Source organism: Crinia signifera, chromosome 19 (assembly GCF_055691185.1).
Source record: "Crinia signifera chromosome 19, ASM5569118v1, whole genome shotgun sequence".
NCBI lineage: Eukaryota > Metazoa > Chordata > Amphibia > Anura > Myobatrachidae > Crinia > Crinia signifera.
In genome coordinates this window covers 140,837,316-140,862,525 of record NC_139226.1, presented here as the reverse complement: position 1 = coordinate 140,862,525, position 25,210 = coordinate 140,837,316, and the positions used below count along the sequence as shown (strand labels likewise).

The window sequence follows — 25,210 nt, the reverse complement described above, 5'->3', positions numbered from 1 at the left end:
ACCGCTCTCTCCTGGTGTAACCCAGGCACATATACTACTGATCTCCTGCTGTAACCCAGGCACATATACTACCGCTCTCTCCTGCTGTAACCCAGGCACATATACTACTGCTCTCTCCCGGTGTAACCCAGGCACATATACTACTGCTCTCTCCCGATGTAACCCAGGCACATATACTACTGCTCTCTCCCGGTGTAACCCAGGCACATATACTACTGCTCGGCACATATACTACTGCTCTCTCCCGGTGTAACCCAGGCACATATACTACTTCTCTCTCCTGGTGTAACCCAGGCACATATACTACTGCTCTCTCCTGCTGTAATCCAGGCACATATACTACTGCTCTCTCCTGCTGTAACCCAGGCACATATACTACTGCTCTCTCCCGGTGTAACCCAGGCACATATACTACTGCTCTCCTGCTGTAACCCAGGCACATATACTACCACTCTCTCCTACTGTAACACAGGTACATATACTACCGCTCTCTCCTGCTGTAACCCAGGCACATATACTACTGCTCTCTCCCGGTGTAACCCAGGCACATATACTGCCGCTCTCTCCTGGTGTAACCCAGGCACATATACTACCGCTCACTCCTGGTGTAACCCAGGCACATATACTACTGCTCTCTCCCGGTGTAACCCAGGCACATATACTACTGATCTCCTGCTGTAACCCAGGCACTTATACTACTGCTCTCTCCCGCTGTAACCCAGGCACATATACTACCGCTCTCTCCTGCTGTAACCCAGGCACATATACTACTGCTCTCTCCCGGTGTAACCCAGGCACATATACTGCCGCTCTCTCCTGGTGTAACCCAGGCACATATACTACCGCTCACTCCTGGTGTAACCCAGGCACATATACTACCGCTCTCTCCTGCTGTAACCCAGGCACATATACTACTGATCTCTCCCGGTGTAACCCAGGCACATATACTACCGCTCTCTCCTGGTGTAACCCAGGCACATATACTACTGATCTCCTGCTGTAACCCAGGCACATATACTACCGCTCTCTCCTGCTGTAACCCAGGCACATATACTACTGCTCTCTCCCGGTATAACCCAGGCACATATACTACTGCTCTCTCCCGGTGTAACCCAGGCACATATACTACTGCTCTCTCCCGGTGTAACCCAGGCACATATACTACTGCTCTCTCCCGGTGTAACCCAGGCACATATACTACTGCTCGGCACATATACTACTGCTCTCTCCCGGTGTAACCCAGGCACATATACTACTGCTCTCTCCCGGTGTAACCCAGGCACATATACTACTGCTCTCTCCCGGTGTAACCCAGGCACATATACTACTGCTCGGCACATATACTACCGCTCTCTCCCAGTATAACCCAGGCACATACACTACTGCTCTCTCCTGCTGTAACCCAGGCACATATACTACCGCTCTCTCCTGCTGTAACCCAGGTACATATACTACTGCTCTCTCCTGCTGTAACCCAGGCACATACACTACCACTCTCTCCTGCTGTAACCCAGGTACATATACTACTGCTCTCTCCTTCTGTAACCCAGGCACATACACTACCACTCTCTCCAGCTGTAATCCGGTCACATATACTACCACTCTCTCCTGCTGTAATCCAGGCACATATACTACTGCTCTCTCCTGCTGTAACCCAGGCACATATACTACTGCTCTCTCCCGCTGTAACCCAGGCACATATACTACTGCGCTCTCCCGCTGTAACCCAGGCACATATACTACTGATCTCCTGCTGTAATCCAGGCACATATACTACCGCTCTCTCCTGGTGTAACCCAGGGACATATACTACTGCTCTCTCCTGGTGTAACCCAGGCACATATACTACTGCTCTCTCCTGGTGTAACCCAGGCACTTATACTACTGCTCTCTCCCGCTGTAACCCAGGCATATATACTACCGCTCTCTCCTGCTGTAACCCAGGCACATATACTACTGCTCTCTCCCGGTGTAACCCAGGCACATATACTACTGATCTCTCCCGGTGTAACCCAGGCACATATACTACCGCTCTCTCCTGGTGTAACCCAGGCACATATACTACTGATCTCCTGCTGTAACCCAGGCACATATACTACCGCTCTCTCCTGCTGTAACCCAGGCACATATACTACTGCTCTCTCCCGGTGTAACCCAGGCACATATACTACTGCTCTCTCCCGGTGTAACCCAGGCACATATACTACTGCTCGGCACATATACTACCGCTCTCTCCCAGTATAACCCAGGCACATACACTTCTGCTCTCTCCTGCTGTAACCCAGGCACATATACTACCGCTCTCTCCTGCTGTAACCCAGGTACATATACTACTGCTCTCTCCTGCTGTAACCCAGGCACATACACTACCACTCTCTCCAGCTGTAATCCGGTCACATATACTACCACTCTCTCCTGCTGTAATCCAGGCACATATACTACTGCTCTCTCCTGCTGTAACCCAGGCACATATACTACTGCTCTCTCCCGCTGTAACCCAGGCACATATACTACTGCTCTCTCCCGGTGTAACCCAGGTACATATACTACTGCTCTCTCCTGCTGTAACCCAGGTACATATACTACCGCTCTCTCCTGCTGTAATCCAGGCACATATACTACTGCTCTCTCCCGGTGTAACCCAGGCACATATACTACTGCTCTCTCCAGGTGTAACCCAGGCACATATACTACTGCTCTCTCCCGGTGTAACCCAGGCACATATACTACCGCTCTCTCCTGGTGAATCCCAGGCACATAGTTTAATACTAATGTTAGAGCCATACGTGCAGCTCCCTCATGTTACACCTCTCTCGCTGTCTCTGCAGATCTCGGGCAGTTTGAATCCTCCTCCAAGCTGACCGTAATGGCCGAGGAAGGCAGCAGCGTGATAATAACGTGCCGTGTTCCCCACAGTTTGCCCCAGGCTAAGCGCCATTACAGAGTCAGAGGGAAATGGCTGGACAGTTCCACAGGTGGGTGATTCACGTGTACAATACATGATGGCTCACATACTTCACTTGTGTCTGCTGCTGCATGTGTAAAATAATAATACAATGTAACTATAATTGCCTTGTCTTATTTATAACTAGAGAAGTACCTGATCCTGCCTTCCGGAAATCTGAAGATCCTAAATGTATCCTCTGAAGACCAAGGACAATATCGCTGTGCCGCGTACAATCCGGTCACTCATGAGCGCAAAATAAGCCCCTCTGTCTACAAGCTTTCTATTGGGCGTAAGTGGAGTACTATATAATTCTATCTTGCTCTGTACTTACCATTGTGGGGAGACTGACTGGAGAATGTCCCGGTGGTACTGATGCCATACGCGTTGCTGTACAGATGGCTGTAGACCATAGTTGCGTCTTGGTTGGAGAATGTCCCGGTCGTGCTGATGCCATACGCGTTGCTGTACAGATCGCTGTAGACCATAGTTATGTTCTGGCTGGAGAATGCCCCAGTGGTGCTGAGGCCATACGCGTTGCTGTACAGATGCCTGTAGACCATAGTTGAGTCTTGGTTGGAGAATGTCCCGGTGGTGCTGAGGCCATACGCGTTGCTGTACAGGTGGCTGTAGACCATAGTTGCGTCTTGGTTGGAGAATGTCCCGGTGGTGCTGAGGCCATACGCGTTGCTGTACAGATCGCTGTAGACCATAGTTGCGTCTTGGTTGGAGAATGTCACGGTGGTGCTGAGGCCATACGCGTTGCTGTACAGATCGCTGTAGACCATAATTATGTTCTGGTTGGAGAATGTCCCGGTGGTGCTGATGCCAGATTGCTGTAGACCATGGGTCTTCAACCTGTGGCCCTCCATATGCTGTGGAACTACATGTCCCAGCATGCCATGAGGTTTTTTGGCAAAAAATGTGGCAATGCATGTTGGAACATGTAGTTTCCCAACATCTGGAGGGCCACAGGTTGAAGACCCATGCTGTAGACCAGGCATGTCCAACGTTGGCCCTCCAGATGTTGTGAAACTACACATCCCAGCATGCTTTGCCACAGTTTTGCTATTATAGAATGCTAAAACTATTTGCAAAGCATGCTGGGATGTGTAGTTTCACAACATCTGGAGGGCCAACGTTGGACATGCCTGCTGTAGACCATACATACGTCCTGCCTGGAGAATGTCATGGTGGTGCTGAGGCCATACGCATTGCTGTAGACCCTAGTTGCGTCCTGGCTGGGGAATGTCACGGTGGTGCTGAGACCATACACGTTACTGTACAGATCACTGTAGACCATATGTACATCCTGGCTGGAGAATAGCACGGTGGTGCTGAGGCCATACACGTTGCTGTACAGATCACTGTAGACCATATTTATGTTCTGGCTGGGGAATGTCACGTGGTACTGATGACATACACGTTGCTGTACTGATCGCTGTAGACCCTAGTTTCATCCTGGCTGGACAATGTCATGGTGGTGCTGAGGCCATACGCGTTGCTGTACAGATCACTGTAGACCATATGTACATCCTGCCTGGAGAATGTCACGGTGGTACTGATGCCATACACGTTGCTGTACAGATCGCTGTAGACCATAGTTATGTTCTGGTTGGAGAATATCACGGTGGTACCGATGCCATACGCATTGCTGTACTGATCGCTGTAGAGCATAGTTGCGTCCTGGCTGGGGAATGTCACGGTGGTGCTGAGGCCTATACACATTGCTGTACAGATCGCTGTAGACCATATGTACATCCTGGCTGGAGAATGTCATGGTGGTGCTGAGGCCATACGCGTTGCTGTACAGATCACTGTAGACCATAATCATGTTCTGGTTGGAGAAGGTCACAGTGGTGCTGATGCCATACACGTTGCTGTACAGATCGCTGTAGACCCTAGTTGCGTCCTGGCTGGAGAATGTCACGGTGGTGCTGAGGCCTATACGCGCTGCTGTACAGATCACTGTAGACCATGGGTCTTCAAACTGTGGCCCTCCAGATGTTGTGAAACTACAAATCCCAGCATGCCTTGCCACAGTTTTGCTATAATGGAGTGTTAAAAGGGTGGCAAGGCATGCTGGGATTTGTAGTTTCACAACATCTGGAGGGCCACAGTTTGAAGACCCATGCTGTAGACCATAATCATGTTCTGGTTGGAGAAGGTCATGGTGGTGCTGAGGCCATACACGTTGCTGTACAGATCGCTGTAGACCATAGTTGCGTCCTGGCTGGAGAATGTCACGGTGGTGCTGAGGCCTATACGTGTTGCTGTACAGATCACTGTAGACCATATGTACATCCTGGCTGGAGAATGTCATGGTGGTGCTGAGGCCATACGCGTTGCTGTACAGATCACTGTAGACCATAATCATGTTCTGGTTGGAGAAGGTCACAGTGGTGCTGATGCCATACACGTTGCTGTACAGATCGCTGTAGACCCTAGTTGCGTCCTGGCTGGAGAATGTCACGGTGGTGCTGAGGCCTATACGCGTTGCTGTACAGATCACTGTAGACCATATGTACATCCTGGCTGGAGAATGTCACGGTGGTACTGATGCCATACACGTTGCTGTACAGATCGCTGTAGACCATAGCAATGTTCTGGCTGGGGAATGTCACGGTGGTGCTGAGGCCATACACGTTGCTGTACAGATCGCTGTAGACCATAGTTATGTTCTGGTTGGAGAAGGTCATGGAGGTGCTGAGGCCATACGCGTTGCTTTACAGATCGCTGTAGACCATAGTTGCGTCCTTGCTGGGGAATGTCACGGTGGTGCTGAGGCCATACGCGTTGCTGTACAGATCACTGTAGATCGTTCTTGTGTCCTGGGCAGATAATGGGACTGATTCATGTTTGGAAGTAAAGCAACAAAGGCCGGTAACTTTGTGTCTGGAACAAACCATGTTGCTATTCAAGGAGGCAAATACATTTATACAGGATACAGTCAATATGCCGACGGACGAAATACCGACGCGGGAATCCCGACCGCCGCAATGCCGGCACTTTGTCCCTCTATGGGTGTCCACCCCATCCCCCCCCTGTCGACATTTCGGCGGTCGGGATTCCGGTGTCGATATTTCAACCGCCGGCATTTCATACCAAATCCCATTTATACTACTAGCCCCTGCTGCCTATGGCTTGTACCCGATTAATATTATTCCATGTAACAATGTCCTTTATTTCCCGATGCGACAGGTCCCTCCTACTACGATGCGAATGTCGTGCAGCCCACGGTCACGCAAAGGCTGTCTGTAAATCTACACGCTCCGCTGACTCTGGAATGTACTATCGGGGGAATAGCTAATCCCAGTGTTCTCTGGTATAAAGATGGGCGAGACGCCACAGAGGACGGCAGGAGGCGGCTGTTGTACACCCACCTGGTCATCGAGGACGTCCAAAGACTTGATGCCGGCAACTACTCGTGTGTGATGGGGAACGTATCTCAGGAGCTGACTCGTGTCGGCTACACAGTGACTGTTCTAGGTAAGACGCAGACCTTCGATCCATCACTGGTATAAACATGTCTGAAACACGCTCACGCAGGTATCCAACATCCTACGCTGATGACGGCCATGTTGGCAATATGGGCACTGGCCAACACACTTACTGGCTGCACTGCCTCACAGACAATGAGCGATGGGGGCATCACATCTAAGAAACCGCACAGAATGGACCAGAGATCCCAGCTGGACGGTTACAAGTTGCAGGAAATCCGAGGGAAAATGGGAAAGAATATAATAAATAGACAAAGGTTCCGCTCAGGTCCCCAACTATAAGCGCTTCCATTCCAGGACCAATAGTGAGTGAGGGGCGTCTTACTTGTGACTGGTTTTGGGAAGGGCAGATGTGCTGTATAACGAGGTTTGCACACTGACCACTGTGCTGCCGTTACACTAGTCCTTTTACAACATGACACTTGATTGTACGGGCACACTGGGTTGCAGAGGGGTTGGCAGATCTGCTGAGGCGACCGGCTGAGTGTGAGCCACACATACATACCTCCGCGCTGGCCGGTTCCTACAGCTTTCTTGTTTAGTAGAAGTTGTGGTCTGTATGCGCCAATTATCTGCTGTCTTTCTAGGCTTATGTAATACACACTCATTACTTTGGCATCCGTACCTGGCAGCAGAAGGCGTACATCCCTGCTGGCACGTTCCCGGTGCCACCACAACAAGCACCCCATTATGTTAGGCAAGGTGTCTTGTTGATGGATCCCGAGCCAGCCGGGCCCAGTTGGCATTTGGTCTGTGGAGGCTGTTCCAGCATTAATGCCAGAGATTACAGCAATTACTGCGTTTCCTCCCAGCACAGGTCCCTGATCTGTGGACACCTCTGCGATCTGTGGACACCTCTGCAACGTGTTCCGGCCTCGCACAATGCGAGACGGTCCCACCTCCACATGTAGCGAGTCACATTGGTTCCCCCCATGTGCCTCCTGCCACAAAATCTGTCTCTTACATAGGTGTCGGTTACATATTTATTATGTGACTTCATGTAAGGCGTCCAGACTCCAGCCGGCTCACTTCTCCCCCAGTCCTGGTCCGCTTCTGAAGAGAAGGGTTCTCCGGTGTGAGCTGCCTTCTGCGATAAACCTCAAGGGGGTCGTGCCCACTGGGGGTGATGCCCGCGATCCAGTGCACACGTGTGTTGCAGACATTGTACAGACCTCTATGGGTTGGTGAACAGAAATGCGCAATTTCACTGCGAAATCAGGGTTACTTGGTGTCCTGCTGCTGGCGGTCACACTACACAGCAGCGCCACATTGCGGGCACTGCCCTCAGTTGTATCAGTCGCCAAAAGCGGACGAGACAGATTGGAAATTCAGTTCCCCAACGTTGGCACAATGTGGCATTTCCTGAGCAGTCTGGGAAACTAAGTGGCGGGAATTAGTGCAGGCTGACATTTCCATGTCAACCTTTTGTGTGTGTGTCGACTGTTTGTCACTCTCAACCTTGTGCATGTCGATCTGTTGACTGTCTATCTAGACACAGTTGACCCTTAGGGGTTTATTCTAGTTCATTCTTTCTGACAAAATCCTTCTTAGATGGACAAAACCATGTGCACTGCAGGGGGGCAGATGTAACATGTGCAGAGAGAATTAGATTTGGGGGAGTTATTTTGTTTCTGTGCAGGGAAAATACTGACTGCATGATTTTACACTTCAATATAGATCTCACTTTGAAGTAAAACCCCACCCAAATCTAATTCTCTCTGCACAAGTTACATCTGCCCCACCCGCAGTGCACATGGTTTTGTCCATCTAAGAAGGATTTTGTCAGAAAGAATGGACTAGAATAACCCCCTTAATCCGGAACTACTGCTTGTAGAATACTCTCCCCCTCCCCCCACTCACGGGCTAGAGGTGTAGTTTCTGGGCCTGCCCATGGGGTGACAATTAGAATCCTGTTATCTTTGTTAACTCGAGAACACTTTCAAATGTCTAATATTAAAAATAACAAATCTATCTGGGATTTATAGAATGTGACATTTGCCTATTTCTTGTCCTTTTTCTGAGATTTGACAGTAATTTGGGGACCTCATTGATCAGAGGATTTACCATACCGTCCAGCGTACCATTATACGCACGGGCCCTGTCCTTGGCGCTATGTAGTGATCCCTATGTTGTGGTTGTGTGCTCGGACATCTGGCATCCAGCATGGGAAGTGTTGCAGGCTCCCCCTAGTGGTGCATTGGGAAATCCTCTCATTAATGCAGCAGGGAATGTTCCGGGTAATGTAGTGTTTGTGTAGCAATTCTTAGAGGTCCCCTATGATGAATAATCCTTAATTGCAGTTTAAGGGGGTGGGGGGAATGCCTTCACCCAGCCGGATCAGCATGGTACCCACCTCACTTTACAGCAGCAGGACCTTGTACAGAAGTTTTGTCCGCCCCATAGGTAACAGAGAACCCATCCGTAGGTTCAGTGAGGCGGTTTCTGCTAATCTGATGTTTTCTTCTGTTTATTTGTAGAATCTCCGAATATATCCCAGGCCCCCGAGGACCAGTCGGCGCTGGTGGGCAGTGATGCCGCTTTTCTCTGCGAGACCCAGGGCAGCCCGCCTCCGAATGTCACTTGGCTACATAACACTGTGCCGGTGTCCCCCTCGACTCGGCTTCACCTGCTGGGAAACAAGCTGCAGATCGCTGGCGTGGTCACTGAGGACGCCGGGATGTATCAGTGCATGGCGGATAACGGGGTGGGAGTCGTACAGGCTGCAGCGAGACTCCGGGTACAGTCTGGTAAGGACGCAGCGACTTCATGTACAGCTCTCGCACCTATAATATTGTTATATGTATTATTTATTACAGTATTGTGCAGAGTCTGACACACAGCCGGAACATGGGGGATCAGAATAACGCACCCATGGGTCCGAGAGACTGACATGTTTCAAACCAGATACAAAACATTGTAAACCTCCCACATATCACATGTAGCACTGCTGTGCAGCGCACGGATGATTTGCATATACATCCATTCGCAGCCTTTGTGGGTGGGCAAAATCCTACGAAGCGCTCGCTAATCTAAATCACATTCTGGTGCCTTAGATCAGCAGCACCCAGCTCTGTGAACAGGGTGACGTCATCTGCCAGGCCCCCCCCCCCCCCCCCAGTGTTTTCCTGTTCACATACAAACCCTCCGAACCCGCCTCCTGCTCCAAGCTTCAAAACATGACTAGATGACAAGTGAAATACATCAGAGAGAAACATAAACATGTTGAAATGATCAAATCAATCAACACAATACTAAAGGTCTTCAAACATTGTGCGAATGTGATACATAAAGAAAGTAGATTATTCACAAGAGATCGGAATGATCATTAAGCAAAATGTGTTCCTCATACCAAAGAGTTCTTAGAAAACAGTGAAAGGTAAAATCTCAATACACCTGACCCAAGTATCAAAAAGGTTTTTCTTTTTGGAGAGGCCTCAAGCCAGTCTATATGAACGTAAAGTACAACTTCTCTATAATAACTGTCAGAATGGGAGGGTCTCTTGAATCCACACTTGCAATATGGTTTTACGAGCGGCCGATGAAATGGCTAACAGCAGTTGACCTTCTCTAGGTACCCTAGTTCCCACAGGTAGGAGACCAAAATAGCGCGGATCTATCCGGCTATTGTGAGTGTTTTGGTGAATCCAGTTTAGACATTCGCTAATAACGCATTAAGCTGCGGGATGGCCGCAGACCTGCGATGATTCACAATTATTGATTGTTTGTAGCCGATTTCGAAGGCTTTTTGCCATCGATGGGGGAGAGATTGTTTATTGTTGCCTCGATCCCTAGTCCTGTTTGGCCCGTGGGCCACTCCGTCAAAGTACAGTGTTGGTGAAACCCTTGATTGGTCATCCACTGTATTGTTGGCAACCATCGATGGCCGCTTGTCATATATCAGTCGATGGTAGCCACTGATGTCAATGACACTGTTGACCAAATTTCCGCTGCGTCTGTGGTCACTCTTACCAAAAGTCTTTCTCTCCCTTGTTACTGCTCTAGGGACTGGTCCTGCTATCGTGTTCCCCCCTGCAAGTGTGAGCGTGGTACATGGAGACCTGGTGACACTTAGCTGTAATGCCACCGGCAGTCCCTCACCCTTCATCCGCTGGTACGACGCTAACGGACCAATCAGCAGCCACCCTTCTCATATCCTGCGTACAAAGTCCCGCAAGGCGTTGCAGTCCAGGACGGCAGCCGGTTCCGGACAGGATCCAGTGCCCGTGATTATGTCACATGTTGGCTACGGCTCCTTGATTATCCTGGCCGTCACCGCTCAGCATGCTGGGAAATATGTCTGTGAGGCATCCAACGAATTTGGCATAGCGCGTGCTGAAGCCACCATGACAGTTGGTAAGTGACTGCTCTCTGCCTCATACTGGTCCCTCACCTGCCCCTCTCCGCTCTCTGTAGGTGCCACGTCCATCAGGGGCTGTTGTGCTGAGCTCTGCCTCATACTGGTCCCTCACCTGCCCCTCTCCGTTCTCTGTAGGTGCCACGTCCATCGGGGGCTGTTGTGCTGCTCTCTGCCTCATACTGGTCCCTCACCTGCCCCTCTCCGCTCTCTGTAGGTGCCACGTCCATCGGGGGCTGTTGTGCTGAGCTCTGCCTCATACTGGTCCCTCACCTGCCCCTCTCCGCTCTCTGTAGGTGCCACGTCCATCGGGGGCTGTTGTGCTGAGCTCTGCCACATACTGGTCCCTCTGTCTGCCGATGGGATTTTCCCTGGAGCCGTGTGACCACTGTTTGCATTTGTGAATCATGAACCTTTCCTGTAACTTGTTTGTATGTCGGCTTTTAATAGCAACAAGCAGCCGCGAGGCTGATACAGGAATATTCCTGGTGGCGACGGGCTGTTTATAGTGCCAGTTATGTTTGTCAGGGTGGCAGCGTTGGCTGAATGGAAAGTATCGCTGATCATACACAAATTGTCTTTCATGAGTTTACAATTTACTGCGAAACTGGTCACAAAATGAAATGTGAGGTCCACGCTGTTCCGCAAACACTGCGCACAGCACATTTCTGCTACGCAATTGCTGCCTGTTTGTTGGGGATTCTGGCGCACTCGCGCAATTCTCGGCTGTGATGTCACCTCCCGTGCTCAGCGCTTAGTGACCCCCACAGAAGTTTCATTAGTGAACATGTAATGTGGCCGCTGTAGTCCCAGATTATCCTGTATATTCTGAATACCGGATGTATTATTTTATGTCTTTAACCCTTTAGTTCCCTATGAGATGAGCACCGTACGTTCGGATAACTCTCCATCAGTCGTGGTTCCAAGGATTGAGGACCCCGTGCGACCTCGCTCCCGTCCCACAGACAAACCCTTCAGTGGGGCCATGCTGCCGGATGCTCCGATCATTCTCAGCCCCCCGCAGACCACCAAGCCAGATGTGTATTTCCTGGTGTGGAGATCGGGGCGGGATGGAGGCCTGCCCATAAACGCGTACTTTGTGCGTTATCGGAAGGTAAGACCGAGGGACTCGTGCAGAGCGGGTGCATCGCAGAGCGCCTGGTGGGAATTCCCTGCGGGTGCAGTGGGCCTGGTAGGAATTCCCTGCGGTGCCAGCGGGTGCAGTGGGCCTGGTGGGAATATGCAGTGCCAGCGGGTGCAGTGGGCCTGGTGGGAATATGTGGTGCCAGCGGGTGCAGTGGGCCTGGTGGGAATTCCCTGCGGTGCCAGCGGGTGCAATGGGTCTGGTGGGAATTCCTTGCAGTGCCAGCGGGTGCAGTGGGCCTGGTAGGAATTCCCTGCGGTGCCAGAGGATGCAGAGTACCCGGTGGGAATTCCCTGCGGTGCCAGCGGGTGCAGTGGGCCTGGTAGGAATTCCCTGCGGTGCCAGCGGATGCAGAGTACCTGGTGGGAATTCCCTGTGGTGCCAGCGGGTGCAGTGGGCCTGGTAGGAATTCCCTGCGGTGCCAGCGGATGCAGAGTACCTGGTAGGAATTCCATGCGGTGCCAGCGGGTGCAGTGGGCCTGGTAGGAATTCCCTGCGGTGCCAGCGGATGCAGAGTACCTGGTGGGAATTCCCTGCGGTGTCAGCGGGTGCAGTGGGCCTGGTAGGAATTCCCTGCGGTGCCAGTGGATGCAGAGTACCTGGTGGGAATACCCTGCGGTGCCAGAGGGTGCAGTGGGCCTGGTAGGAATTCCCTGCGGTGCCAGCGGATGCAGAGTACCTGGTGGGAATTCCCTGCGGTGTCAGCGGGTGCAGTGGGCCTGGTAGGAATTCCCTGCGGTGCCAGTGGATGCAGAGTACCTGGTGGGAATACCCTGCGGTGCCAGCGGGTGCAGTGGGCCTGGTAGGAATTCCCTGCAGTGCCAGAGGGTGCAGTGGGCCTGGTGGGAATTCCCTGTGGTGCCAGCGGGTGCAGTGGGCCTGGGGGGGAATTCCAGCGGGTGCAGTGGGCCTGGTGGGAATTCCCTGCGGTGCAGTGGGCCTGGTGGGAATTCCCTGCGGTGCAGTGGGCCTGGTGGGAATTCCTGCGGTGCAGTGGGCCTGGTGGGAATTCCCTGCGGTGCAGTGGGCCTGGTGGGAATTCCCTGCGGTGCCAGCGGGTGCAGTGGGCCTGGTGGGAATTCCCTGCGGTGCCAGCGGGTGCAGAGTACCTGGTGGGAATTCCCTGCGGTGCAGTGGGCCTGGTGGGAAGTCCCTGCGGTGCAGTGGGCCTGGTGGGAAGTCCCTGCGGTGCAGTGGGCCTGGTGGGAAGTCCCTGCGGTGCAGTGGGCCTGGTGGGAAGTCCCTGCGGTGCCAGCTGGTGCAGAGCGCCTAGCGGTGCCAGCTGGTCATTGTTAGTAAATACCCCCTGTGTGCGATAGTGAAACTACTGCTGACACTTCTTTGTTCCCTGCCCAGTTGGACGATGACGGGAATGTGGCGGGAACCTGGAATTCGATCCGCGTACCAGCCAGTGAGACCGAGTTTCCTCTGAGAGAATTGGAGCCTTCTAGTCTATACGAAGTTCTGATGGCGGCCCGGAACGCAGCGGGCGAGGGGCAGCCGGCTATGCTGACATTCAGGACTAGCAAGGGTGAGACTGGAGGGACGGGGGTCGTATTCTGGGTAAATCTTTCCTTCACTTGCTGTCTCTGAACACATTGCTTTCTCTCTGGTTCCCTTCTGGGCCTTTCAGCCGGTCGTGGTATCATCGGCCGGTCGTGGTATCATCGGCCGGTCCTCATATCATCGGCCAGTCCTCGTATCATCGGGCAGAGTTGTGTTTTCGTTAAACAAACTTACTCACTAGATCTCATTGTTCTTATATAGGGAACAAGGCTGTGAGCTACAGTATGTGGTACATAGGATTAGGCAGATGATATAAATTCATGGCTACGAGGCACAGACGGTAAAGTAAAAACATAAATCAAAAAGCTGTGTTTTAGCGTTGCTCGTCCGTAAATATTGTGACGATAACGATAAATGCAGCCCGTTTCCAATGTTCCACGTGACGCTCAGCGTTATGTTTACAAGTGACGCTCTGCATTATGTTTACGCGTGACGCTCTGCGCCATGTTTCCACGTGATGCTCTGCATTATGTTTACGCGTGACGCTCTGCGCCATGTTTCCACGTGATGCTCTGCATTATGTTTACGCGTGATGCTCGGTGCCATGTTTCCACGTGACGCTCTGCATTATGTTTACGCGTGATGCTCGGTGCCATGTTTCCACGTGATGCTCTGCATTATGTTTACGCGTGACGCTCTGCGCCATGTTTCCACGTGATGCTCTGCTTTATGTTTACGCGTGATGCTCGGTGCCATGTTTCCACGTGACGCTCTGCATTATGTTTACGCATGACACTCGGTGCCATGCTTCCACATGACGCTCTGCGCCATGTTTGCGTGACATTGTGACTATTGCCTGTTTGGTGCACTTACCGCCTCCATCAGAATCTGAAATGTTCTCATTTTATTTTCTTGTTGTGCAGAGAGGAGCTCGTCATCCAGGAACACGCAGGCACCCTCCCCGCCTGCCGGTGCCCCCAGGCAAACACTCCTGCACGACGGTTTCAATGGCAACTTTGGGCAGCCGGCTCAGGACTCATTCCGACACAGTGGAGGTAAGTGCCGCCTCCCCCACTGAACCGTACCAACGTGGGAAGTTTCTGACCTGTTGTCATGGGTGGTAAAAAGCAAATGTTGGCTGCGCTTGTACGGTGCAGAGTTTGCATCTGCGATTGGCAGGAGTTGGGTGGCGCAGTTGGCATTCCTTGATTACAGATTGGGAAACCGCATCTATATAACCGTGCTGACATTGGCTAATTTTACCAGCGCAAACTGATCAGAAGTATACGGAGAACATACTAAGACCATGATGAATTAATGCGTGTTAGGGGCACTTAGACTATTACTGGGCCTGATTCAGTCATGGGTGTGGCTAATGGCAGCTGCCGGTCTGCCTCTCCCAGGCGCACATCCGGGAGTCTGAATGTGCCATTTTGGGGACATTATCTCAGCCAGTGACTACGGTATCATGCGCACTGCTTATGTCCCCGCTGTCTGAGGTCCGATGGTGTGACCGATGTTACTCTGATGAGAAGCCAGCGCTGAGCGTCTGTGTAGAAAAGTCAGTAGCTGCGACATTCGCTTATCTTCTTGGATCCGAAGCGTACGGCGATTCCACAGCAATGCAATTGGCATCCACCTCTGAGTCAGAGTTCTGTCTGGGGTTGAGATGGCTATTTTACTAATTACAAAAATATTAGCCCAGGCACATGTGGTACTATCTCTGCGTTCTGCGGCGTATGCTCTGCGCTCCTTCTCTCCTGCACGTAATGGTCTCCTGTACTAACAAGCCGTGGTGATGCTGTAACATGTAGTGTGTAGAGTAACTGTCTCCTGTCCAACAGCCAGCGGTGATGGTGTAACTTGTAGTGTGTACAGTAACTGTCTCCTGTACTAACAAGCAGCGGTGATGCTGTAACATGTAGTGTGTAGAGTAACTGTCTCCTGTACTAACAAGCCGTGGTGATGCTGTAACATAGAAACATAGAATTTGATGGCAGTAAAAACCATTTGGCCCATCTAGTCTGCCCCTTTTTTTATCCTTCAGGTAATCTCAACCCTTTTTAATCCTTATTTCTTTGTAAGGATATTCATATTCCTATCCCAAGCATGTTTACATTGTTCTACTGTCTTAGCCTCTACCATGTAGTGTGTACAGTAACGGTCTCCTGTACTAACAGGCAGCGGTGATGGTGTTATATGTAGTGTGTACAGTAACTGTGTCCTGTACTAACAAGCAGCGGTGATGCTGTAACATGTAGTGTGTACAGTAACTGTCTGCTGTACTAACAGGCAGCGGTGATGCTGTAACATATAGTGTGTACAGTAACTGTCTCCTGTGACTAACAGGCAGCGGTGATGGTGTTATATGTAGTGTGTACAGTAACTGTACTAACAAGCAGCGGTGATGGTCTTATATGTAGTGTGTACAGTAACTGTCTCCTGTGACTAACAAGCAGCGGTGATGCTGTAACATGTAGTGTGTACAGTAACTGTCTCCTGTGACTAACAAGCAGCGTGATGGTGTAACATGTAGTGTGTACAGTAACTGTCTCCTGTACTAACAGGCAGCGGTGATGGTGTTATATGTAGTGTGTACAGTAACTGTCTCCTGTACTAACAAGCAGCGGTGATGGTCTTATATGTAGTGTGTACAGTAACTGTCTCCTATACTAACAGGCAGCGGTGATGGTGTTATATGCAGTGTGTACAGTAACTGTCTCCTATACTATGAATACAGTAACAGTCTCCTATACTAACAAGCAGCAGCGGTGATGGTGTTATATGTAGTGTGTACAGTAACTGTCTCCTATACTAACAAGCAGCGGTGATGGTGTTATATGTAGTGTGTACAGTAACTGTCTCCTATACTATGAATACAGTAACAGTCTCCTATACTAACAGGCAGCGGTGATGGTGTTATATGTAGTGTGTACAGTAACTGTCTCCTATACTATGAATACAGTAACAGTCTCCTATACTAACAAGCAGCGGTAATGGTGTTATATGTAGTGTGTACAGTAACTGTCTCCTATACTATGAATATAGTAACAGTCTCCTATACTTACTAACACGCTCTCTCTGTTTCTTGTTTCTCTGCTCTCTGTCCTAGTGGGATCTGTAAGTATTTGCTGATGAGACATTTCTGACCTTATATTTCCCATATGCAGATTATTACATGATCTGCCATAGTCACATATATCTTCTTTTTTTATAATATGTGTATATTATGTATTTGGCTGAATATTTCTTTAACGTTTCCTATAGTTCCTGAAGCCCCTGACCGCCCCACCATTTCCACTGCGTCAGAGACATCTGTGTATGTCACCTGGATCCCACGGGCCAATGGGGGCTCCCCAATAACCTCTTTTAAGGTTGAAATCAAAAGAGTAGGAAGACTTTGGACACCTGTGGCAGAGAACATCCCACCATCCAAACTGTCTGTGGAGGTCTCCAACCTAGAACCAGGTATAATAACGGCCACAGGTACCCCCAACCTAGAGCCAGGTACAGTAACGGCTACAGGTACCCCCAACCTAGAGCCAGGTATAGTAACGGCTACAGGTACCCCTAACCTAGAGCCAGGTATAGTAACGGCTACAGGTACCCCTAACCTAGAGCCAGGTACAGTAACAGCTGCAGGTACCCCTAACCTAGAGCCAGGTATAGTAACGGCCACAGGTACCCCCAACCTAGAGCCAGGTACAGTAACGGCTACAGGTACCCCTAACCTAGAGCCAGGTATAGTAATGGCTACAGGTACCCCTAACCTAGAGACAGGTATAGTAACGGCTACAGGTACCCCTAACCTAGAGCCAGGTATAGTAACGGCTACAGGTACCCCTAACCTAGAGCCAGGTATAGTAACTGCTGCAGGTACCCCTAACCTAGAGCCAGGTACAGTAACGGCTACAGGTACCCCTAACCTAGAGCCAGGTATAGTAACAGCCACAGGTACCCCTAACCTAGAGCCAGGTATAGTAACGGCTGCAGTTACCCCCAACCTAGAGCCAGGTATAGTAACGGCTACAGGTACCCCTAACCTAGAGCCAGGTATAGTAACGGCTACAGGTACCCCTAACCTAGAGCCAGGTGTAGTAATGGCTGCAGGTACTGTACCCCTAACCTAGAGCCAGGTATAGTAACGACTACAGGTACCCCTAACATAGAGCCAGGTATAGTAACGGCTACAGGTACCCCTAACATAGAGCCAGGTATAGTTACAGCTGCAGGTACCCCTAACCTAGAGCCAGGTGTAGTAACGGCTACGGGTACCCCTAACCCAGAGCCAGGTATAGTAACGGCTACAGGTACCCCTAACCTAGAGCCAGGTATAGTAACGGCTACAGGTACCCCTAACCTAGAGCCAGGTATAGTAACAGGTACCCCCAACCTAGACCCAGGTATAGTAACGGCTACAGGTACCCCTAACCTAGAGCCAGGTATAGTAACTGCTGCAGGTACCCCTAACATAGAGCCAGGTGTAGTAACAGGTACCCCCAACCTAGACCCAGGTATAGTAACGGCTACAGGTACCCCTAACCTAGAGCCAGGTGTAGTAACTGCTGCAGGTACCCCTAACATAGAGCCAGGTGTAGTAACAGGTACCCCCAACCTAGACCCAGGTATAGTAACGGCTGCAGGTACCCCTAACATAGAGCCAGGTGTAGTAACGGCTGCAGACACCTATGAGAGCCCGGGTATTGTGATCATTATTTGTGTGACGTACTGTGATACCTGCTGAGCGTTGTCTCTTGTTCACCGTAGGAGTAATGTACAAATTCCGGGTCATCGCCATCAACACGTACGGGGAAAGTCAGCACAGTACTGGGTCCCGGCCCTATGAGGTCGCTGCATATAGCAACCGTTTGCCCAATGCCCTGATTGTTGGTCCCCGCATCGACCACACGGAGGCAGTAACAGACACACAGATCATGCTGAAGTGGACGGTGAGTGCGGTAACATCACTGATTACCCTGTGGGGGGGGTGTTCTCTGGAGCAGGGACTCCCAGCTTCCGGATTACCTGCGGGTTGACGGCGTACATGTCATTGTTTGGCGTAGACTCGTTACTCATCCTCTTACCTTTCCCCACAATCCTCTCCAGCATTTACACGTCTGCTCCTACTGCAGAGATTTGACACCTCTCCCATTGTCTGTTTACCAGTACTCCTCCTCCAACAACAACAACACTCCGATCCAGGGCTTCTACGTCTACTACCGCCCCACCGACAGCGACAACGACAGTGACTACAAGAGGGACGTGCTGCAAGATGGTGAGCCTGCATCTTGTTCATCGCCTGTATGTGCTACTGGCCAGCTGTAACGTTACCAGTGCCAAACACAGGATTCCTAGGGGGAGGTCGTGCAAATACCATCCACAATCTACCACTCTGCAGTGCGGAAGTCTGGGGGAGCAGTAGAAGAACTTCTTTACGACCCCAGACATTAATGTACACATTGGTCTTTTTATACACTGGATACTACATTCATATTTAACACTATACATGGTCTATAGTGTAGGCTGTATCAGTCATCTACATGATATAAATAAGTGGTCAGGAAAGGGTTAAACATCCCATAATAAATACACAAACCTAATAGAACCAGTACTGCACAAGCTCGCATTCTCCCACCTCATGGTAAAGGCTCCTGTCTCTTCTTCCTAACAGCTGATCTCTGGCCCAGTGCACTAAGGACTCTTATACACACACCGCAAACTTAGTTAAAAGAAGCTGCTACTGTACCACTGGGCAATGTGCAGGTGTCCGCTGTCCGCTCTGTCCCTTACACTGCATGGCTAGTCATCTTATTATATAACATTGCTATTGTGGTCTTAATTTGAACCACTTGCCAAAAGAAGGGGGGTTTCTGGACCTGCATTTGCCTGTGAGTATGAGACTCTCCATTACCGACCAACCTGCTGCAGTCCCCGACTAGTCTACGGGCGACATTGGGGAATCCTTTGCACAGAGAGCAGGATGTTACTGGTGGCAGGGCTCCATATAGCGGTATATGCAGAGAATTGACGTCTGTTACTGAATAACAGGGCGCTGGCAGAAAACAATATCGGTAACTGATGAGTCAAACACTTCACCCGTGAACATATGTGTATTCCTAACGCTCTTACATGTGTACAAACAGGGTCGGTGCAGCATCACGTGATCAGTCACCTGCAGCCGGAGACGTCATACGATATCAAGATGCAATGTTTCAATGAGCGCGGAGCCAGTGACTTCAGCAACGTAATGATGTGTGAGACTAGAGGTGAGACCCGGTCCTCTGTTATCGGCTGGTGGATAAACAGAACGTGGTTTTGGATTATTGATCCCTATAGCACTGTAGGCACAAAGGCGTTCAGTTCCGATTCATCAGTCAATGCTTCCTGCCAACTATGACAATGTTTAGTTACTTACATCCAACTAAACGGATTGCTCGATATCTTAGTCTTCCTAATATCGCATGGTGGTGGAACCCTGCACCAGGCAGATGTGCCGGTCTTGTAATTTGTGTATCTTCTCTGTATAATGCAGCACGGAGGAGCCCAGGAGTGTCGGAGTACCCTGTGTTGGAGCTGGGCACGCCAGCTACCGTTGATCGCGGCGGAGGGGGGAGTTCCAGCTCATCCAGCGCGGTGGCCCGCAGCGGAGACATGCTCTATGTAATCGTTGGCTGTGTGTTAAGCGGGATGGTCCTTATCCTGATGACGTTCATTGCTATATGTCTTCTGAAACATCGTCAGCAGACTCTCATGAACAGTGAGTTCCCACAAGTCGTTTACAGTCTACGGCAAATAGTGACAGGTCTTGGAACCTTCTGAGTTGCGATGTTCAAATGGTTGAACATATTTTTAGAAACAGTGAATTTAAAATGCTATTTTTTTCCCAGATAACCAAATATATCTATATATAGAACGAAGGGAAGTGGCACTCGGGTCTAGGATAAATGATGACGCGTAGCCGATTTAACGGTTGATGTTTCAGCCCTTTATTCGGGCTTTTCTCAAAACAGCTTGAGAAAAGCCCGAATAAAGGGCTGAAACGTCAACCGTTAAATCGGCTACGCGTCATCATTTATCCTAGACCCGAGTGCCACTTCCCTTCGTTCTATATTATTTGTACCCGCTGCGGCGGCTGCAACCTTGGAGGCACCGGGCACGTTAAAACCTGAACAGGAGTCGAACACGCACCCCTGTTTATGAACACTTGGATAGTGAATTTTGCGTTCATTACTATTGTGGGTACTTTGCATTATAAGCGCATCGCTATTAAGTGTCTGTTTTCTTGCATTTACGTCATGTTTCTGTCCGGCCTCTTGCTGTAGAGTTCGAGCCGCCTGGTTACCTCTATCAAGGATCCGATCTCAACGGGCAGATGATAGAGTATACAACGTTACCAGGGACAAACCGCATCAATGGGAACATCCATGGCGGCTTCATGGGAAACGGGAATATTGCCAATGGCTATCCTCACATACATCACAATGGAGTAAATGGTGATCTGTATCCCAGCTGCCCTAATGCCCTGAAGGAGACCTGCTCAGACTATGAACACTCGCCCAATAGTGTTTCCAACGTGAGTGTGTATTTAGCCCATGGGGGGAGGGGTGGGATTGTTGGTGGTGTTGCGCCGTTATGTTATTACAAGGTCTATACTAATCTGCACTTTGCTTCCGCGCTGTGGGTCTTGTTTGGTTAATGCAGCTTCTCTCTCATTGCAGGGGGGTGTATTGTATACATCTGTCCCCCAGACGGAGCCGACAGAGTATCGGAACTGCAGAAACTGCTGCAACAACAACAGGTCAGTGACTGGGTGGCTCTGGCCCCGGGTGCAGGAGCTAGAAGGGGGTCTTCTAAATGTACCATCCTTCTGAGATGCATGGGGTGTATTTCCCATAATGACTGAATCCCTACAACTACCAATAGTCGCCTAATTGCCTTTGTGGTGTCAGTTGTTTGAATTGCTGCTAGGGCTCCTGTGTGTCCTAGTTTATCGCAGGATAGGGTATCAGCAGCACAGAGCATCTTAAGTACAGGAAGAAGCCACTTCCTCTGTGCTGGCAGCAGGCATAATATTGCTGTGTTTGTTCCCTTCCCACAGGTGCTTCAGCAAACTGAATGGCTCTTGCGTCAGCAGTAGCGTTGCCAGGCTACCGCATGAACAGGACGAGCAGGAAATGAAACCTCTGAACCCTGTGTCGGCTCCCAGCTGCTTGAACCCTCCCGATCCGGAGTGTGCTCAGCAGATAGAAGTGGAAGTTAAGGAAAACGAATTGGAGACACCACCACATTCGTCCTCTGATGATGAGACCGAAGAGCAAGAAAGTGTCTCATGAAGGTAACCTGGATTACTAAACATATTCTATAAATGCATGGGCTGTAGATGATGGGAGAATACTGTAGTCACGTAGAGGAAGGAAAGTGTTCTAGGTCTGTAGATGATGGGGAATGCTGTAGTCACGTAGAGGAAGGAGAGTGTTCTAGGTCTGTAGATGATTGGGAGAATACTGTAGTCACGTAGAGGAAGGAGAGTGTTCTAGGTCTGTAGATGATGGGGAATACTGTAGTCGCGTAGAGGAAGGAGAGTGTTCTAGGTCTGTAGATGATTGGGAATACTGTAGTCACGTAGAGGTAGGAGAGTGTTCTAGGTCTGTAGATGATGGGGAATACTGTAGTCACGTAGAGGAAGGAGAGTGTTCTAGGTCTGTAGATGATTGGGAATACTGTAGTCACGTAGAGGTAGGAGAGTGTTCTAGGTCTGTAGATGCATGGAGAATACTGTAGTTATGTAGAGGAAGGAGTGTTCTAGGTCTGTAGATGATGGAGAATACTGTAGTTATGTAGAGGAAGGAGAGTGTTCTAGGCCTGTAGATGATGGGGAATACTGTAGTTATGTAGAGGAATGAGAGTGTTCTAGGTCTGTAGATGATGGAGAATACTGTAGTTATGTAGAGAAAGGAGAGTGTTCTAGGTCTGTAGATGCATGGAGAATACTGTAGTTATGTAGAGGAAGGAGAGTGTTCTAGGCCTGTAGATGATGGGGAATACTGTAGTTATGTAGAGGAATGAGAGTGTTCTAGGTCTGTAGATGATGGAGAATACTGTAGTTATGTAGAGAAAGGAGAGTGTTCTAGGTCTGTAGATGCATGGAGAATACTGTAGTTATGTAGAGGAAGGAGAGTGTTCTAGATCTGTAGATGATGGAGAATACTGTAGAGGAAGGAGAGTGTTCTAGGTCTGTAGATGATGGGGAATACTGTAGTCACGTAGAGGAAGGAGAGTGTTCTAGGTCTGTAGATGATGGAGAATACTGTAGAGGAAGGAGAGTGTTCTAGGTCTGTAGATGATGGGGAATACTGTAGTTACATAAAGGAAGGAGAGTGCTCTAGGTCTGTAGATTATGGAGAATACTGTAGTCACGTAGAGGAAGGAGAGTGTTCTAGGTCTGTAGATGATGGGGAATACTGTAGTCATGTAGAGGAAGGAGAGTGTTCTAGGTCTGTAGATGATGGAGAATACTGTAGTCATGTAGAGGAAGAGTGTTCTAGGTATGCAGATGATGGGAATGCTGTAGTCACGTAGAGGAAGGAGAGTGTTCTAGGTCTGTAGATGATGGGAATGCTGTAGTTACGTAGAGGAAGGAGAGTGTTCTAGGTCTGTATATGATGAGGAATACTGTAGTCACGTAGAGGAAGGAGAGTGGTCTAGGTCTGTAGATGCATGGAGAATACTGCAGTCACGTAGAGGAAGGCGAGTGTTCTAGGTCTGTAGATGCATGGAGAATATTGCAGTTACGTACAGGAAGGAGAGTGTTCTAGGTCAGTAGATCAGGCATGGCCAAAGTATAACCCTCCAGATGTTGTGAAACTATAAGTTCCATCATGCCTTGCCACAGTTTTGCTGTTAGGGAATGCTGAAACTATGGCAAGGCATGCTGGGATGTGTAGCTTCACAAAAGCTGGAGGGCCATAGTTTGACCATGCCTGCTGTAGATGATGGGGAATACTGTAGTCACATAGAGAAAGGAGAGTGTTCTAGGTCTGTAGATGCATGGAGAATACTGTAGATCAGCGGTTCTCAAACTGTGGGTCCTGACCCCAAAGTGGGTCCCCACCTGCTTAGCATGGGGTAGCGACTCAATGTTGGTGACCATCAGACTGATGACTTTTTTAATTTGTCAGTGATTTAAGGAGTCTGAACAATCTGTTCAATTGTCTGTTATATTAGACTTCTCACATCACTGTGTGCCTCCACAATGCTGCCATGTATGTGCTGTCTGCTGACTACACATGTGATGTGATGACCTTCTGCAGTAACTTGCTGGGGTCCCGTAAATATTTTTATTGTCTGATGGGGTCCCAGAGCAAAATAGTTTGAGGACCCCTGCTGTAGATGATGGGAGAATACTGCAGTCACGTAGAGGAAGGAGAGTGTTCTAGGTCTGTAGATGCATGGGAAATATTGTAGAGGAAGGAGAGTGTTCTAGGTGTGTAGATGATGTAGAGGAAGGAGAGTGTTCTAGGTCTGTAGATGATGGAGAATACTGTAGTCACGTAGAGGAAGGAGAGTGTTCCAGGTGTAGATGATGGGGAATACTGTAGTTATGTAGAGGAAGGAGAGTGTTCTAGGTCTGTAGATGATGGGGAATACTGTAGTCACATAGAGGAAGGAGAGTGTTCTAGGTCTGTAGATGATGGAAGAATACTGTAGTTATGTAGAGGAAGGAGAGTGTTCTAGGTCTGTAGATGATGGGGAATACTGTAGTCACGTAGAGGAATGAGAGTGTTCTAGGTCTGTAGATGATGGGAGAATACTGTAGTCACGTAGAGAAAGGAGAGTGTTCTAGGTCAGTAGATGATGGGAGAATATTGTAGTCACGTAGAGGAAGGAGAGTGCTCCAGGTCTGTAGATGATGGGGAATACTGTAGTTACGTAAAGAAAGGAGAGAGTTCTAGGTCTGTAGAGGAAGGAGCGTGTTCTAGGTCTGTAGATGATGGGAGAATACTGTAGTTACGTAGAGGAAGGAGAGTGTTCTAGGTCTGTAGATGCATGGGAAATATTGTAGAGGAAGGAGCGTGTTCTAGGTCTGTAGATGATGGGGAATACTGTAGTTATGTAGAGGAAGGAGAGTGTTCTAGGTCTGTAGATGATGGGGAATACTGCAGTCACGTAGAGGAAGGAGAGTGTTCTAGGTGTAGATGATGGGAGAATACTGACATCATGTGGTGGAAGGAGTCTGTAGATGATGGGGAATACTGCAGTCACGTAGAGGAAGGAGAGTGTTCTAGGTGTAGATGATGGGAGAATACTGACATCATGTGGTGGAAGGAGTCTGTAGATGATGGGGAATACTGCAGTCACGTAGAGGAAGGAGAGTGTTCTAGGTGTAGATGATGGGAGAATACTGACATCATGTGGAGGAAGGAGTCTAGATGATGGGAGAATACTGTAGTCACGTAGAGGAAGGAGAGTGTTCTAGGTCTGTAGATGATGGGGAATACTGTAGTTATGTAGAGGAAGGAGAGTGTTCTAGGTGTGTAGATGATGGAAGAATACTGTAGTTATGTAGAGGAAGGAGAGTGTTCTAGGTCTGTAGATGATGGAGAATACTGTAGTCACATAGAGGAAGGAGAGTGTTCTAGGTGTGTAGATGATGGAAGAATACTGTAGTTATGTAGAGGAAGGAGAGTGTTCTAGGTCTGTAGATGATGGAGAATACTGTAGTTATGTAGAGGAAGGAGAGTGTTCTAGGTGTAGATGATGGG

General features: G+C 49.6%; 1 protein-coding gene across 2 annotated transcripts in view; it reads left to right on the top strand.

Moving 5' to 3' along the window:
* Positions 1 to 25,210, top strand: part of CDON (cell adhesion associated, oncogene regulated) — a 115,135-nt gene that overhangs the window by 84,135 nt on the left and 5,790 nt on the right. For both annotated transcript variants that reach the window (XM_083163543.1, XM_083163542.1), the window contains exons 4-19: positions 2,829 to 2,975; positions 3,093 to 3,236; positions 6,146 to 6,433; positions 8,922 to 9,191; positions 10,447 to 10,797; positions 11,668 to 11,912; positions 13,299 to 13,473; positions 14,372 to 14,503; positions 16,716 to 16,916; positions 18,216 to 18,397; positions 18,615 to 18,723; positions 19,592 to 19,714; positions 19,981 to 20,205; positions 20,771 to 21,021; positions 21,167 to 21,246; positions 21,547 to 21,783. In XM_083163543.1, coding sequence (XP_083019669.1) covers positions 2,829 to 2,975; positions 3,093 to 3,236; positions 6,146 to 6,433; positions 8,922 to 9,191; positions 10,447 to 10,797; positions 11,668 to 11,912; positions 13,299 to 13,473; positions 14,372 to 14,503; positions 16,716 to 16,916; positions 18,216 to 18,397; positions 18,615 to 18,723; positions 19,592 to 19,714; positions 19,981 to 20,205; positions 20,771 to 21,021; positions 21,167 to 21,246; positions 21,547 to 21,781 — 3,158 coding nt within the window. In that variant the 3' untranslated portion in view covers positions 21,782 to 21,783. The remainder of the gene's footprint in view (positions 1 to 2,828; positions 2,976 to 3,092; positions 3,237 to 6,145; positions 6,434 to 8,921; positions 9,192 to 10,446; positions 10,798 to 11,667; positions 11,913 to 13,298; positions 13,474 to 14,371; positions 14,504 to 16,715; positions 16,917 to 18,215; positions 18,398 to 18,614; positions 18,724 to 19,591; positions 19,715 to 19,980; positions 20,206 to 20,770; positions 21,022 to 21,166; positions 21,247 to 21,546; positions 21,784 to 25,210) is intronic.